Source organism: Taeniopygia guttata, chromosome 6 (assembly GCF_048771995.1).
Source record: "Taeniopygia guttata chromosome 6, bTaeGut7.mat, whole genome shotgun sequence".
NCBI lineage: Eukaryota > Metazoa > Chordata > Aves > Passeriformes > Estrildidae > Taeniopygia > Taeniopygia guttata.
The window spans coordinates 10,801,411-10,817,648 of NC_133031.1; the positions used below are offsets into that span (position 1 = coordinate 10,801,411).

The window sequence follows — 16,238 nt, forward strand, 5'->3', positions numbered from 1 at the left end:
TTTGAATGCTGTCTTGTATTCACATTGTCTGGAAAATTCTACAAATGCCACTGCCTCAGACAATCCAATTTTAGAAAAGCTTTTACATTGATTCAAATGCAAGATGTGATGTTCTAATTTGTTCTGTTGTAATTTCTTCTTTATTCATATAGTGATCTATGTTTTCTAAATTTTTTTTTTCTTTTCTTCAGCCTCAGTCTAACAGTAGAATAAGGAGTTTATTTACTGTCATGCTACTGTAACTGCTTTCTTCAAAAGTATCTTGGGAAAAGATGAGACGAGTGTTTCTGAGAAAGCAGAAGAGGCCTGTTTCAATTGTGTGATGCATGTTGTTCAACAACCTGCTCCTCCACTCAAATGAGAGCAAACCCTGGAGCTGTAATGCAGCCCTTGTGTTTCAAGTATGCAGTAGTTTTAATTTTGACTGGAATGTGTTTGTATATATATACTGGGGGGAGCTGCAAAATGTTTAGTGACCAAAATCACACTGCTGTTTTGCTACAGGCTTGATTTATATTTGTCATAGAACAACTTTTCTGAAGCAGGTTGAAGTTTTGTAAAAACAGTTTTAGTTTAGTTTAAATTGTTTATACACAGTTTACGTGGCTCCTTGCCTCTAGTGTGAGTCCTTTGGTGCTGTGCCTGTTATTTTTGCATTGATAGGTTTCGGCCACAACAAGTAAGAAATTTGTTCACATCTGTGCTGTGACCCTAATTGACAAAAAAAACCCATTGCTTCCAGAACTTCTGCCTTTGGCTAGGTTGTCTGGAGAAGCTACAGAAGACCTTCCTGAGAACCTATTTAACTGAAAGATAAGTGTGGAGTTAGGTATAGGCAGTACTTTTGTTCAGTGTGAAGAGGGATAGAAGAATAGACAGTAAGTAAAAAGTTTGCAGAAATGAGAAATCCCTAAATAGAGAAAGGAAAAAGGCTGTGTGTGGTGTGCAGGAAAAGGCCATTAAAACATCTGTTTACAGTCTATATGTGAAACTGTTTGTGTGGGAGTTCAAAAACATTTCATTCCTCTCTGGCACTGAGGTAGCTCCACACAAACAGCAAAGATTCAAGGTGAGTAAATGCAGTGCAGAGAGCTCTGAAAGTGCCCTGCCGGGCAGTGAAGCCTTTGGACTGCAGCGCAAGTGGCAGCTGCTCTGCTCGGCTCCTTGGGCGGGCGGGCGGGGGGCTGAGGCCGTGCTGGGGCCCGGGATGGATCTGGCGCACAGCTGTGGGACCAGCGCCAGGTCACGGCCTGCCTGGAAGGGGACCAAGGACACACGTCAGAGAGGATACGTGCGAGGGAGGGTCATGCACCCGGCCTGGCAGGGACCAAGGGAAAACAGTCCCTTTCCAGCGGGAGAGCTTGAGGAAACCGGCGATTCCCGCGGGAGCCTGTGTGAGGTTCCCTGACGGCTACAATGATGACTCTTCTAGAATTTCATACTCTGCCTTGGGACTTTTGCTGCTTGTTCAGCCGGCAGCGTGGTCTGCCTGGGTGTCCCGCTGCACCCGCAGCTGTGCCGGGCTTGCTGTGCTTCCTTAATCTCCCTTTCCGAGGCAGGGATGGACTGCTCAGCTGCGTGGTGGCATTGCAGAACAGGGAAATAACATTCTGGGCATTTAACAGAGAAGTTAACACAGCTGATGACCTTCGACTACATTATTGCAGTTGTTGAAAGAGGAACAATCAGAACACAAACAGAAAACAAACATTCTTTAAACCCCATAAAATTTGCTCCAAAGCCATTGCACCAGAGAATATTCTTCAAGTTCTTTGTGGTTTGAGTGGTGCCTAGCAGTACAGTTTTGCAGCCCATACCTAAGAAATGCAGAAAAAGCTTTCAGTTCTCTATCAAACCTTTGTGTTTCCAGGGCATGGGAAAGGATGAATCTCTCCCTGGTCATCATTCCCACACTGCAGATGAGCAAGGGAAAATGTCTTTGAGTGTGACAAGGGAGTCAAAGTGTGTTTTTTGCAAAATCAGGGAAGGATGGGCTTTCTGCTACAGAACCATAAGTGGGATTCCCATTTCATATGCTGGAAACAGCACTGAATCTTGGGTAAAGGCGTGCATTATGTGGCATCAGAAACTTCTGAAGGGAAAAGCTGCAGGCTTTTATCCTCACTGACTATTTCTGATGTGTATTTAGATCCCTTTTATGCATCCAAAAGGCTTTTCTTCAAACTCTTTTGGAGGCTTATTATGAATACTGATACAGTTTTATCCAGGAGGAACTGCCCAGTACATCTTCATATTTGCTTCTGTTTTAACATAAGCAGATTATCCTGTTTATTTTCCCATAAAAATGCATCTCTACCCAACGTTTTGCCTCTATTTTAGTAGATCATCAATTTGCCTTTTGCTTAAGCTGATGTAATTTTACAGATTCTTTTTCTTATCTGCTATGCAGGTTTGTGAAAAAAGGCACATCTGGTATGGCAAAGGATATGGTTGAGGGAGGAGCAGTGTGTACTGCCATGAGAGGTGGGAGGAAAGAGACTATTAAAAGATGCATGTGATTATTTACCCTTGATATACCTTTAGAGGTAATATGGAAGATGTGTCCAAAGAGCAAATTCTCTTAGGAAGACATGACCTTAACCACAATGAATCCACACAGAAAGTGTACTTTGTGAAGCACCTCCACCAATAAAAAAACTCTCAGACCATTTGGATTAAGATACTGCCTTCGTCAAGCCTGTGGAAGACATGACAGAAAGCTGTCACTGTTCACTGTGCCTGCTTGCCCAGGAGAGTCCAGCTGGGTAGCTGCATGGGGGGACACAACAATGTATGAGCACTCCTGGTTTTCCAAGGTCAGGCAGGGTTTTGGTATTACTTTTCCTCTTAAATCCAAGTACACGGAGGAGGATTATATAACACACCCTGTGTCTCCTACATGTTTAGACAAGGAAGCCAAATACCTGAAATGCTCGCTCCTCGGGTAACAGCACATCTGGGATTAGGCGGCTGATTTATACTCCTCTTATGTCAGCACTGAATAATTTGTACTTGTAACCTCCTGATCAGAAGAACGGCTCCTTGGTCTGTGCCCAGAGGAGGAAATGTGTGGGAAAGTGTGACTCAGCTACCACATGTACCCAGCTACTTAGATTTCCATTTGAAGTCCTTTCTGCTTGAAGCCCCCATACATTCTCTGTTAAGCTTTAAATGCTGTGCATGCACTTACAAAAGGCAGCACTCCACAAATGCGCTGACCGGGTAGTCACGGAAGGGCTGAAATCTCACCGAATCACAGAACAGTGTGTGCTGGAAGGAGCCAGGAGGACCATGGAGTCCAGCTCCTGGATGGCTCGCACAGGGATCGAACCACGGCCTCGGCGCTGTCGGCGGCACGCCCTGACGGGCTGGGCCGATCTCCTCACCCCGGCCGGCAAAGCGCGGGCAGGGAGCCGCAACTGGATTTTCCCTAGCTGGAAACGGGGGAGGCAGCACCGGCAGGTGTTCTGCCCTGCTTCACACCTGCAGAAAGGTAAACTAAAATCTGTACCGTGGAAAGCCACGTACTCTGGGAAATTTCCGGTGGACACGAAAAAGACCCACACCGGTGGCTCGCCCCATGATACACGTTCTGCGCTCCGGGGATTTGCCGCGCCGGGTCAGCCGTGATTCCCGGATTTTGGCTGCCGTGAGGAGCAGCGGCAGCACAGCAGCTCAGCAGCACAGCAGTACAGCAGCTCAGCAGCACAGCAGCTCAGCAGCACAGCAGCTCAGCAGCACAGCAGCTCAGCAGCACAGCAGCACAGCAGCTCAGCAGCACAGCAGCTCAGCAGCGCAGCAGCACAGCAGCGCAGCAGCACCGCCCCGCCGCTCCCTCAGCGCTCCCTCAGCGCTCCCTCAGCCGCTCCGCCGCTCCGGCAGGGGGCGCGCGGGCCGGTGGTCTCGCGAGAGCGCGCGGGCCGGCGGGCGGGCGGCGCGGGGCTGGGGCAGCAGCGCGCGGACAGCGGTGCGGGGCGGCGGGAGCGGCGGGGCCGGGAGACATCCGGGAGGATCCGGGAGGAATCCCCTGAGGAATCCCGTCAGTCATCCCCTAAGGAACCCCGTAAGGCACCCTGTGCGCGCGGCGGGAGCTGCCCAGGCACGCGGCCTGGGTCGGGCGGGCCGGTCGGGAAATGGACGCTCCGCGGCGCAGGGCTCACGGAGACGGGGTTTGTACTGATCTCGCTCTCCGTGTGCCGCGGAGGTTGGGCCGCGAGCGCTCCTAAAGCCCCGTTTCTAATTGCAAAGGCAAAGCCTTTTGTTAGCAGCTGCGCTTCTCAGAGGTTATATAAGCAGTAAAGGTCTGGGTTAGGAATGGTCGGGGTTGTGCCTCATCGTGTTTGTTGAAAGTTTGTCGGACCTGTGTTGTTCGATGCTGGTAAGTGGTGTGAGCCAAAGCTTCCGGGGGTTTGCTGAACATTCTGACAGCTTTAAACTCCGTCTTTATGGCTGGGATTAAAGAGAAAAGGTACAGAGGAACAAGGCTGCCTTCCCCTGAGACTTTCGATAAGGTATGGAGTCAGGGGAGCGGAGAAAACCCGGCAGCCATGTAAAAACCACTCTTGGCCACGCTGCAAGTGCATAACATTGGATAGATGGATGTGCAGAGAGCATGGCAGTGCTGTCTTTGGGGCCGCATGCTTCAGGCAGAACCATGGGTTTGTCACTTGTTTTCCGAAGGGTTTTTAAGTGCAATAGTTGGAAGATGCGTTGTAATGTGCAATCTGCGCTGAGGTAAAAGTGTGTCTTCCCCACTCTGGGGTATCTTCTTTGGTATTTCCAGTAATTATAGCATCGAGATATCAGGCCTTCTTACTCAGATACTTTGTGATTTCAGTTATATGCTTGTTATGCATAAAATATATATTTACGATGGACGGAATAAAGTGGTGATCAGACTTCTTCACAGCTACATTAGTGACTTGTGACTGTTCAGAGCCCAGCTCTTGTGAGATTGTCTCAGAACAAGTGCTTTGTGCACTGGCTGGGCTGTTTCAGAGCTAAAACAGTCAGAAAAGGTGGTCACAGGTGTTCAGATCTGGGACAGACCATATACTGTGCAGACAGGTGAAAATTACCTGTATTTTAGAAAATGTAATACCTGAAACTTCTGTTACTATTCCTTAAGGTGTTTATTTCACTTTTTCTCTTGCTCGAAACTGTTGAAGGTTATTTCTTTTCTTCACATGGCTTGTGATTTAAAAAATAGGGTGTTATATACTTGTTCTGGAGTAAAATAATCCCCTAGCAGGAGCCCCATGCAGATACTGGTGCTTTATGCTGATGCTGCACTGTACAAAGTGCTTGTTATGCTTGGATGTAAAAGGGAAGTTCCCAGATTCAGCTCGTGTACTTAGAGTACTTCACTCCCTGACCACAACTCCCGTGTCTAATTTGGGAGAGCTTCTTAAGGGGAACTACTGTTTTTTGGTGGAGTTAGATGGAAGTCCATGGGGATTTCAGTTCAAACAAGGCAGCTGTTTTAAAGTCACATAAAGACAGGTCAGAGAGGCCTTTGGAGCAGCCTTGTCCTGCCAAATGGAAGAAATCATTCCACATTTATAAATAGAGCCTGTTCAATGGGAGGCTTCGTTCCCTTCAGAAGCTTTTCCCCCAACAAAGGCTCTGCACAGCCCTGTTTTTGAGGTGATTTTTCCACACCCATTTAAAATGAAAAACAATAGTCTTCCCAAGGGCAGCAGGGATGGTTGTGCTGAGAGTGAAAAGCTGGTAGAACCAGTTTCCTGCCAGCCTGTTTGCAGAAGAGGCAGTGTTGTCTCCTCCTCCTCTGCTCACCAGCAGCCTCATACTTAATTAAAAGCTTAAAATTAGTTTTGTCCAGTGTTTCTGACCTATAGGAATTAACATCCCAGAGCTGGAGTGTAGGCAGCCAGGAGGTTGCACAGAGCACCTGTGACCAGGAGTTGTAGCTGCAGGATCTTGTGGTGACACCGCTCCAGCAAGCCAAAAGTCTTCCTGTAAAAACTGGTAGTTATTTTCATATTAGGAACAATAGTATCATCTTGTTATCATTCAGGCAGTTCTTTTGGTTTCATGGCTATAACATTTTGACTGCTTAAATGCAGGTGAGGACACGTGCGTGGCCCATCCCTGGGAGTATTTAAGGCCAGGCTGGATGGAGTGCTGGGCACCCTGGTCTAGTGAGAGGTGTCCCTACCTATATGCCAGAGGCATTGGAATGACACGATCTTCAAGGTCCTTTCCAACTGAGGCCATTCTGTGTGCGTTCCTCAGCCTTGTGTGTGAAATTGTGGAAGCAAGAGTAGATGTGATAACAATTGTGTATGTGTGTGTGTCATTTTGGTCTTTCTAGGAACTAACTTGCACCCGAGCTGCTCAGTGTCAGTGTTTCTGGCACATGGCAGGCTCGGTGCTGGATGGGAGCCTCAGTGCCGGGCTGTGCGTGGCCGGGGAGGAAAGGGTGAGCTCGGCAGTGGGTCGGTCGCAGCTCTTCAGCTCTTGCTGCTGCCTCAGCGCTCAGACGGGTCTGCTTTGTTGTTACATGAGGAAGATACATTGCCGCACTTAGGAAGTTGCAAGAAATAGCGGTTTTGTTGCAAAACGCTGAGGTTACGCGGTTTCAACTGCTGGTGGGTGTTTGGAGGCACTGTGTTGCGGCCGGGCAGAGCGATGAGGCGTGAGGCGTGAGGCCCGGCGCGGGGCCGGTGGTCGCGGCCCGCCCCGGGCCCGCCCCGCGCTGCCGACGTGCGGCTGGGCCGGGCGGGGCGCGGGCTGCGCCGCCCCGATAAGGCGCGGGGCCGCTCCGGCGAGCCGGGGCTTGGAGCGGAACTTGGGGGTTGGGAGCGTTCCGGAGGCCGTGCCTGGAATGGAGGCCGCGTTATAAACGGGACGTTGCGGGATTGCTTCCTGAGCGCGGAAAGTAAGTGCGAGCTGATCTGCTGGGGGTGTGCATCCCGTGCTGCACGTAGCGGGGCTGGTGGGGATCCCCGTGTGCTTGGAAACCGTTTGGTGGCACGCAAATGGCCACAGCAGGTGTTGCTGCCGTGTGTTTTGTTACTGTTGAGCCGAATTGTGTGATCGCGGGTGTTTCAGACCATGCGACCTGAAAACGTCTTAAATTCTTAGTGCTATTTGGGAGTAACTGGAAAGCAAGGAAATAGGTGCTTGCCCCCGCTTGGTTTTGTTAGAGGCTTGTGGAAATTGAAAAGAAGGGTGGATTGGGTCTCAAGCTCAACATGTGAATTTTACTGGCTTATTTGCGACAAAGCCTAAGAACAGCCATTTTAACAGGAGCTGGCTGGCTGGAGGAAGGCAGCATTCATTCTCTCTATGCATTCTGGAGTGAGTCTCTTGCAATCGTCGAAAAAAGGAAGAGCAACAAACAGTAATTTCAGAGATCATTAGAGAAGGGTGTGTAAGCTTCTTAAATTTAATTGTGCTATTATGAAGTTGCTAATGCAGAATGTGATAAAGTAGGTTAACATAGTTTTCACAAGAGTTGTTAAGTACATTATCTATTGTGTGAGCAAATATGGTAGTTTTATTTAGCCTTTCAGACTTTGACTTGTTGTTCTGTAAGAATATAAAAATGAAATTATAGCCAATATGATTTTTTAAACTTTACTTTTGGGTATATGATAGTTTCAAAGGTACCTAATATCCTTGTTTTCTTGGCTGGGTGCATTGCTGTCATCTACTTGTTAGATTATATCTGAGAACTAGGGCTCCCACTTTCATTGCTGGCTCCTACTTCCTGTAAGTTGTACATGAGAGTTGAAAAGCAAGATAAAGTCTAGGGAGTGTTGTGATAAAAAGCTTAGCTTACCTTTTATTGAATGTTGCTAGCATGGTGAAGATCATGAAAACCTTGTAGAAGTGAACCTGTGAACAAACTAGAGCATGCATATACTGGCACAAAACTGGTGTTCATAGCACAGCACGGAGAATGATGTATTTTGGACTTCTGCACTGTCTGATTTGGTGAAAAATAACATAAACTTAAATATTGCATTTGAGTTCTCTTGTATTTGTGCTCTGCAGTTCCTAGAGGATGAGATGTTATGGTGAGGATAGGATTGAGTTGTGTGCAGGGTCTTGGGGTGGCTTCTGTGCCTAGTCTGTGTCTTGTGTCTGGAGGTGCTGGAGAGAAAGGAAGCCTGTGGTGTTGAGGGAACTAAGGGAGGTGCAGCCTCTGCTCCTGCCCCACCGTGAACAGTGCTTTTTCTGTCACATGCCACTTGCAAGCCACTCTTAGCCCTCTCCTGTGTGAAACACACACTTTTATATCTGTCTTTTATATCTTTCTGTAGAAGGACTTTTGGGTTGCGGTTTATATGATCATGTGGCTTGGAAATTGCAGACTAATTAGCTGCTCAGTAACACAAGCTCTTGGTGTCTTGTCGTATTCAAAACTACTTTCAGTTCTCTCCAGAGTTGTGGTAAAATTTGTGACATTTTAGATTGGCACATGTGTATGCTTTAAATCTGCTGGGAATTTCCGTAGTTGTCATTGCTGAGGACTTGTTTAAATAGAATAAATACTATGAATATTCAGTGCTTCAGGAATCTCATGAAACTGACAGGAGAATTCCAACTCTTTGGTAACAAAATAACCCCCTGTTTAGGAAAAGTGCTTAGTGATCCTTCCCATTTTTACTAAAAAGCCATATATCTTTTTCCCCTTACTTGCAGCGTCCTTGCCAGTATAACTTCTGTAGAAATTTTGTATTTAAGCCCCTTCTACTTGAAATGGTGCTGAAGCTGAGTTACCACAGCTGGGTAAAATGGGTAGCTGTGAAAATTCTGGCCTTTGCAGCTTAGTAAAGAATGATCTTTGTAGCAACATGTAGGTTTTCAGTTAATGAAACTGTATTGGAATTTTCTCATTTATTTGAGCCAGCTCATTTGCCTGCAGAGGAAAGAAGGGTGACTGAAATATTTCCTGCCCCTGGTCAGGCCATTCTCCCCCAGCTCCAGCATTGCTGCTGAACCTTCCCTGAACCAGCCTCTCAGCTCTGGAGTTTGTTGGCTAGGCATAAAAGCTGGAGGGCGGTGACTGGTGGGGGAGGATTGCCTAAACTCCTGTGGCTGAAGCTGTTGTCAAATTTCTGTTGGTTTTTTGTGATTGTGCAAATTCTGTGGGCTGAGGTGTTTGAGAGACCGTTGTTGCTCCTGGGGGAGAGCTGTATCTATGTGTGGAAAACTTGCATCTGTGTAGGGCCTTAGGGGCTTTTTTTGTTCACCTTTATAGTGAAGTAGAGCAGATGGCTCTTCATATGATGCCCTTCCTCTTCTGTTAAAGAGGAATAGAAACTATTAAGAAATTGTTTTTTCTGTTGTGTTTTAGGAACACTTCAAGAATGAGTCCACCACAAGATAGAAATAGAAATTCCTGCAGCAGTGAGACTCTGGCAAAGTGCCTTCAAGCAAAGAAGGACTTGGAAACAGCTATATCTGGAATTGTCAAAGCTGAGCAGCAGATTAAAGAAAACTGGCGGGAGGTAATTTAAAATTACTTCTTAAAGATTTTTTAATAACTAACATGATTTCAATTAAAGTTTTTATTATTCCAGAATACTTACTATTATCATGGTTGTCTGACATTTTCCTAGCAATTTGCAAACACATTGCTGTGTCATTTTGCCATGCTCTTGATAAAAGTATTCCTGTATATTTTTATCAATTCTGCAAGCTTAGGCATGCAGAATTTCCAAAAGTTGATTGTTGATTGAAACATTAGAATAGAGAGAGATTACAAATAACATTATTCTTTGATGCCTCTTTAAAGGTAGCCTTGGGACTGTTACTGACCTGAGTCATGTGGTGCTGTGGGTAACTGTGATGAACTTTTGAGAAATAAATCACTCCAAAAATACCACTTGCCACTGACAAACAGTGGTTTGTAATCAGTGCATCACATGTACGTCCACTCTGCTTGACAGATGTAGAAATGGTGTGTGTGTCCTGGCAGGTCAAGGCCAAGATCCACAGCCACATCAGCCGGCAGCTGGAATGCCTGCGCAGCCGTGAGGTGTGGCTCTTCGAGCAGGTGGATCTCATCCAGCAGCTCAAAGAGGAGGCCTTGCAGCAGCAGGCACAGCAGCTCTACTGGGTAAGGCGTGGCTGTCAGTTGCTGCACTGGCATTTTCAAGCAAACCTTTTCCTTGCAAGAATTGGTTCAATTTTAATCCTGGAAGCTGAAACTATAACGTGTGTTTTGTCTTCCATGCAGTACTTGGGACAGTTCAATTGCCTTATTCATCAGCTGGAACACTCCTACAGTAACGAACTGGCAAACCAGATTTCAATTTGCCTGAAGAGGTAAGTATATTTTATGATGCAAGTTAACACAGTTTGGTTTATTTTAACTTATGAATTTAATCTGATTTCTTATTCTAATAGAACTAACAGATCTCACTGTTCCTACATTTTTAATAGTTCCTAGAAATAAGAACAGCAGTCTGAGGTGATAAATCAGGACTATAATGAGCAGGAGAGGTACTCGTTTATGCAGATTATTTCAAATATTAGTTGTTGATGGCAGTTGAAGTAAGAAGGTGAAAGTTGTATTTTACTGGCAATTTATTCTGTTCTTGGTTTGATGATAGCCATTCCTTTCTTATATGCAGTATAAAAAGTTTTCTTTGTTACCTAATTACTGCCAGGTAGCGTGAAAGCCTTTTTATGAAATAATGGATTGACTTCCAAGACAGGACAGATAAAGAGGACTGTAATTTTTTTTCTTCCTGTAACTATCACCTTTCTCTTTCAGACTGGAAAGTCTTACACTTAAACCTGAAGAGTCTTCCATCCTGAACTTTGAGGCTGACACATCTTACCTTCGCCAAGCTATTACCTCATTTGGTTCTATTAAAACGATGGTAAGCACCAGGATTTCCCTGGGTTGGAATACTTGCCTCAAAGATTTTTTTTTTTTCAGTAGAGCAATATATTCCAAGTGATATTTTTGCTTTTAGTGACAGCTTGAATGGATTCTGTGTGTGAGTCATATAATTTTAGCTGTATAATAAATACACAGTGATTTATTAATTATTGCATGTAGTTTTCACTGAATTTAGTTATGTACATGTATTTTAATGTATTTTGGCAGAGGTTGAGGGAATGACTACTGCATTCTTACTCTATTCCAGCAGATGAAAATTTGTTGCTGTCTTCTTTAGATAGCAATAGTTAAAACATAGTAGATGTTTTCTGTAATAAAAGTATTTTGGGATTCCTATGTAAGTGGCATATTTCCTGTATTATTGGAGATAATTCTGTTAAAGGAAGTAGACTCAATGTAGTATTTCTATAGTCAATTTTTCTCCATTCTGTTTGTAAATGTTGAGACCATTGTTAGCCATAAAGCACTGAGCATTTGTAACTGTGCTTTACTTCTGCTTTATTGTAGAATTTGTCCTAGAAACTGGACAAAATGGACATTTAAATTAATTTTTACTTTTCTTTCAGCAAACCTCAGAGAGAGAGAATACTTCTCCCTGGTTCCCAGGGCAGAGTTGTGCCCTAATGAACTGTGAGCAGGTAAGATTGACCTGTGTGTGAGTGTTTAATTGCATTAGAGGAAAGAGGAGAACTCAAGCATGTTATGTGAGCTTGAGTAATGGCTTGTGGTTTTTTGTTAAGAAGTTTGAGTAGCCAGTAACAGTGGCTATGGTGAGTAGAGTGATCTGACATTGTAGCTGCTCCAGGAGCAGACAGGCAGGAACAGAGTATGAAAGTCTATGTGGGGTGTGACTGAAAGGATTTCTTAACTGAATGACCCTTGATGTTGGAACTATCCGATTCCTATGGGTTTTTTCATAATTAGAGGGGACTGTTTTTCCTTTTGGTGCAGAAGTATTGCTGCCTGCTGGATGCCTGTGTTGATGCTCACCATAGGTTGGCTCAGCAGCCAGCCTGTCTCTAACCAAGGGCGTTCTCTCTCAGCAGCAGACGCAGTGTGGGACAGCCAGTGCCTCGCTGGCTGGCTGGTTACTCGGAAGCAGGCCTGGGGGTGTGCGCCAGGCTCCCTACGTTCCCAGCACCAATCTGGAGGAGTGGGTTACCCAAAAGTGTGTGTCGGAGCCCAGCCAGGTAAACCTTTTGTGTGCTAGCCTAGTTTTGAATGGAGGGGAAAACAGTACCTGATTGCAAGCAGAATGGGTGGGAATGAAACCGTCTGTAGTACTCTTCATTCTGCCTCATGTTCACCTGATGCTTTGGCACTTGCTAGCTGAATGCTCTGAGCTCTAACTACACAAACAGTTGCTGAACATTGCCTTTTAGTTTTAATAGATGTATTTCAATGTGTCTTTACTAGGATTTGAATTCTTCCAAAGTCTGCTATTTTGAGCAAGCCTGGGGAAATCTGAAGGATTTGGAGAACTGGCTCCTGCACACTCAGCAGTGTGATGTTGCTGGGAAGACAGATTCCCCTGGTCGCAAGGACTCCACCTCTACTCTCAACTCATCCTTTTCCACTATTGAAAAGGTGGAGGAATTAGAATCCCTTGGACAAGAAGAGATGGACCTTTCTGACTGGCTGCTTACTCCTGACACAGAAAATGCAAATATTGCTTCAGATGAGAAATGGAAGAATGAATTTAAACCTTTTAGAGAGGAATGCAATTTGAATGATTGGCTCCTCAAAGCTGAAACATGTACCAGTTGTCGTGGCAGCCAGATCAAAAACGTGGAAATTGAGAACCTGGGAAATCTGAAGTGCCTGAATGAGCATCTTGATGGAAAGAAATCACCCACATCTGCTGTAAATGCTTGGCTTCTTCAGCATCCTCAGGCCCCATTTAAAGTGGAAGATGTGTGCAAAGCTAATGATCTGTGTGCCAGCTTTTCAGAATGTGTGTGTGATGAAAACTGTGGAAAAGAGGCTCTTTGCAAATGGCTTCTGAAAAAAGACGGGAAGGACAAAAATGGAGTTCCTGTCAGCCAGAGAGATGTACCAGACCCTGAGCATGAGAAGACCAAGTTTGCCGCCAGTTCCTGGCTCAGCCCTGCCCAGCAGCTCCCAAGGGACCCCGTGAGTGCAGAGAAAGCGGATTATTCAGCAGAGATCGCAGAACCCTGGAAAGCATTGCTCGAGAGGCCTCTGACAAGCTGGCTGGCCAAGGCTGAGCAAACAGCAGAAAGCACAGAAGAAAAGGAGAGTCAGGAAAAAGCAGACAAGAGTTTCAAGAGTCCTTTCCTAGACCTCTTGGCTCCATTCCACCTGCCTTTAAATGTAAACAGTTGGGTGTTGGCTTCAAATGACCTAGAAAATGCAAACCTGCCTCCAGTGGAAGATAAATGGCTTCTGCGCAAGAAAGCACAAGTGAGCATAAGTTTTTGATGCTTTTGTGTCTTATGTGCCTGGTTTATTGCTTTACTGAACTTAATGACTTAATTCTCTTCCAAAGTCATAGCTCTTCTGGATAATACTGACTGAAAGTTTTTAGATTTCTTGGCTCTTGTAATGTTTTCACAATTATTAGTTACTTAGCACTTAACAAGTTAATATGTTATACAAAATGAAGAATGTATTAATCCCAAAGACTCCTAAATCAGTTTTGGTTTTGAACACTTTACAGAATTTGAAGATACATCAGAATGTATTTATGTTTGGGGTTGGTAATTAAGGTAACTTCTCTTTCAGGACTTTGGCCTTCCTACAGTTTGTGACCTTTTTGCCTGTATGAAACTCAGTGGAGATAACGAAAAATGGCTGTATCGGTCTCCTTTACAGGTAGGATACAGAATTTATTAGAACAGCTGAGCCTAATCATAACTTGGGGGTACAGAACACAGACACTGGCAGCTAATGGTCACCTTCAGTTTTTAAAATTATGTTTAACAGTGTAGTAATTTCCTCCCCATACACCTTTTTAACAGCATGGACCATTCTCCTTTGTTATTATTCCTTCTCTTTTGATCACAGGGCAGGGAGGGAATCACTTCTGTCCTTGTGTAAATCTCTCAATTGATTGACATATTGTAACTAAGACATGGAATTAATAATGTATCAATCTTCAGGCAGCTTCTTTCTTACCTTAGTAATGTATTTACAGCTGACCTCATGTCTTTCCTTTCTGATGATAACCCTTTGTTGTTTTTGAAATGAGGAGGAATGTTAATACCACTTTTTTTTAAGGTTATCTTATAGGTTTTTTTTTAAGTGTTGCTATTTATCAAAGAGAATAATAACCCTATTTTAAATTTGTTTAGATGTGAACAACTGGATGTGTTGAAATCATCCCCTTCCTGCTATCAGTCCCACATCACGCTGAGTGACTGCAGCCAGCTGAGTGCTTGTGTTTTGTGTTTGGCCATCTGCTTTCTCTTCTAAAACTATAACAAAAAGAAAGATTCATTATCTAACAGAGTTCTGGTGCAGAAGATCCCTTTTTGTTGTCATTAATTCTGAAATGTAAACCCACTGACCATAAGCAATCTGATGCTTCAGAGGTGTTAGCAAATTTGTATCTGTTATGGGAATACAAGGATCTTTAATGGGCTGTCACTTGAAGTATGTTGAAGCCAGTGCAGGTATAAAGCAGGATACTTCTGGTGCTGTGGAACGTTCACCTTTGACAGTGACTTTAGGAGTGCTGCTGTTCTTTCAGCTGCTACAACTGTCATGTGTTGAGTTCCAGCTTACTTAGGTTGTACTTGCAAGCAATTTGTTTTATGGAGCAGTTGCTCACTTCAGAGGTTTCATTTGCATCTTGTGTCAGTGCATTTCCCACCTAAATATGTGAAATCCAGACTTTGAAAAATACTTGGATTTATGGGACCTAACATATGACAGGAGAATTGATAACTTAGTTTTAAATTAAAACTCTTTCTGTGAATGTTGAGCCTTTCAGAGAACAGGGTAGGGTGTTAATTTTCTTGCACCAGTAGATCAGACCCTACTGTGTCCCCAGGATTTACAAACTACTTGAATGTCACTGAAAAAGTTGTAAAATGAAATGTGTGTTTCTGTTAGTTCTAGATAATTCATAATGAATTTTTATTGACTAAACCACTGGAAAGCAGGCATCTTAGCCACATAATATTTAAAAGTAATATTTGGGGAATTAGATGTCTTCAGCAGATTGGTGACCTGCTGTTTAATTGGGAAACACTAACTTGGCAAACCGTGGCTCCCACTGATGCAGTTTAAAGGTATTTAATCTGTGGTTTCCATTTGATTATGTATGTGAAAGTGGGGTCCAGTAACTTGGATCTTCCTGAAGCTGTGGACATAATATGAGCAATACCTCTTCAGATATTTAGCCTTTTGAGCCTGTAGGAACAAGTGCAAAGACATTTTATGAAAACGTGGATCATGCCTGCCAGGCTCCATGGAAAAACTGTGAACTCCATAGTTTTTGGCGCAGCTTCTACTCACTTAACAAATTGCTCTTAAGGACTATTGAAAATAGGCCCCCTTCTCCCCATCCCTGCAGCCTGCCTGGGAATAAAAATGATTTGAGTTCTTCACAACCCTGTAGAAAATAAATTATTATTAAGATCTGACCTTGGTGTCACTTTGCAGTGTGAACACATTCCTGTCTGATCAATCCTGTGCATTCATTTCAAAGTAAGTTTTTAGTCTGAGAAGGGGAGACTGCACATCTGAAACCAGACCCTGAAAGGGCTTAACATCAGCAAAACACTTGAGGCTTTTGTACTCTCATAGCCAGGGGCTTTCTGCTGGAGGCAGAGAGGTGTTTTAGGAGTTCACTTTCCCCTTCACGTGTCCTTCTTGCTCCATGGGAAGACTGCGCTGTGACTAACTCCAGTAACAGATGTGCTCGGCAGTTGAACTTAATTAAGAGGATCGACATGCAGCCCACCTCTTCCAATTAATTCCATGTAGTCCTCATTGTGTGCTACTTTGTCAGTTCATTATGAGCCTTTGAAACTTGGGGGTATGTATTCCTTTACTCAACTGACTTGTCACTAATTGATATTTATGTAAAACATTGATTAGTCTTTTCCATTAAAAATAATTGCAACCAAAGCGTGTGTTATGTCTCATTTACAAGATGGTCAACAAAAAGTGCTGTGGCGCATGTCCAGCTTGCCTCTGTCTGGAAGCTGCTACAGTTGTGCTTCCATCCAACTGGGATTCGTGTGCTTTAGTTCAATTCACCACTGCCTGGAAGGAGCAGGGAAACGCTGGGAACTGGCACACTCCTACACACTTAGTGGGAAACTCCTGTCAGGTACTGCCTTGCAGTGTGACCCCCTGGACACACAGCTGGTATGTCTCAGTC

The 16,238-nt window shown here is 44.5% G+C and overlaps 1 protein-coding gene across 6 annotated transcripts; it reads left to right on the top strand.

Annotated features, from left to right (window-relative positions):
• The first annotated feature begins 3,895 nt into the window (after positions 1-3,895).
• On the top strand, positions 3,896-15,982 carry NCOA4 (nuclear receptor coactivator 4). 6 transcript variants are annotated; one of them, XM_072931447.1, is made up of 11 exons: positions 6,776-6,901; positions 7,273-7,392; positions 9,329-9,482; positions 9,953-10,093; positions 10,214-10,302; positions 10,754-10,862; positions 11,452-11,523; positions 11,929-12,075; positions 12,302-13,309; positions 13,631-13,720; positions 14,200-15,982. In XM_072931447.1, exons 3-11 carry the CDS (start codon positions 9,342-9,344, stop codon positions 14,203-14,205), a joined length of 1,803 nt encoding a protein of 600 aa, XP_072787548.1. In that variant the 5' UTR covers positions 6,776-6,901; positions 7,273-7,392; positions 9,329-9,341; the 3' UTR covers positions 14,206-15,982. The 6 variants fall into 6 exon arrangements, with proteins under 6 accessions (XP_072787550.1, XP_012429967.5, XP_072787549.1 ...); XM_072931449.1 differs by lacking the exons at positions 6,776-6,901; positions 7,273-7,392 and adding an exon at positions 3,896-4,063 and having other exon boundaries at positions 11,932-12,075; XM_012574513.5 differs by lacking the exons at positions 6,776-6,901; positions 7,273-7,392 and adding an exon at positions 3,897-4,063.
• Positions 15,983-16,238: the final 256 nt, after the last annotated feature.

Coding starts and splice junctions, on each gene's coding strand:
- NCOA4 (XM_012574513.5), top strand. CDS start 9,342: ATGAGTCCACCACAAGATAGAAATAGAAATTCCTGCAGCAGTGAGACT. Junction 10,303..10,753: donor ATTTCAATTTGCCTGAAGAG/GTAAGTATATTT, acceptor TTTCTCTTTCAG/ACTGGAAAGTCTTACACTTA. Junction 11,524..11,928: donor CCCTAATGAACTGTGAGCAG/GTAAGATTGACC, acceptor GTTCTCTCTCAG/CAGCAGACGCAGTGTGGGAC.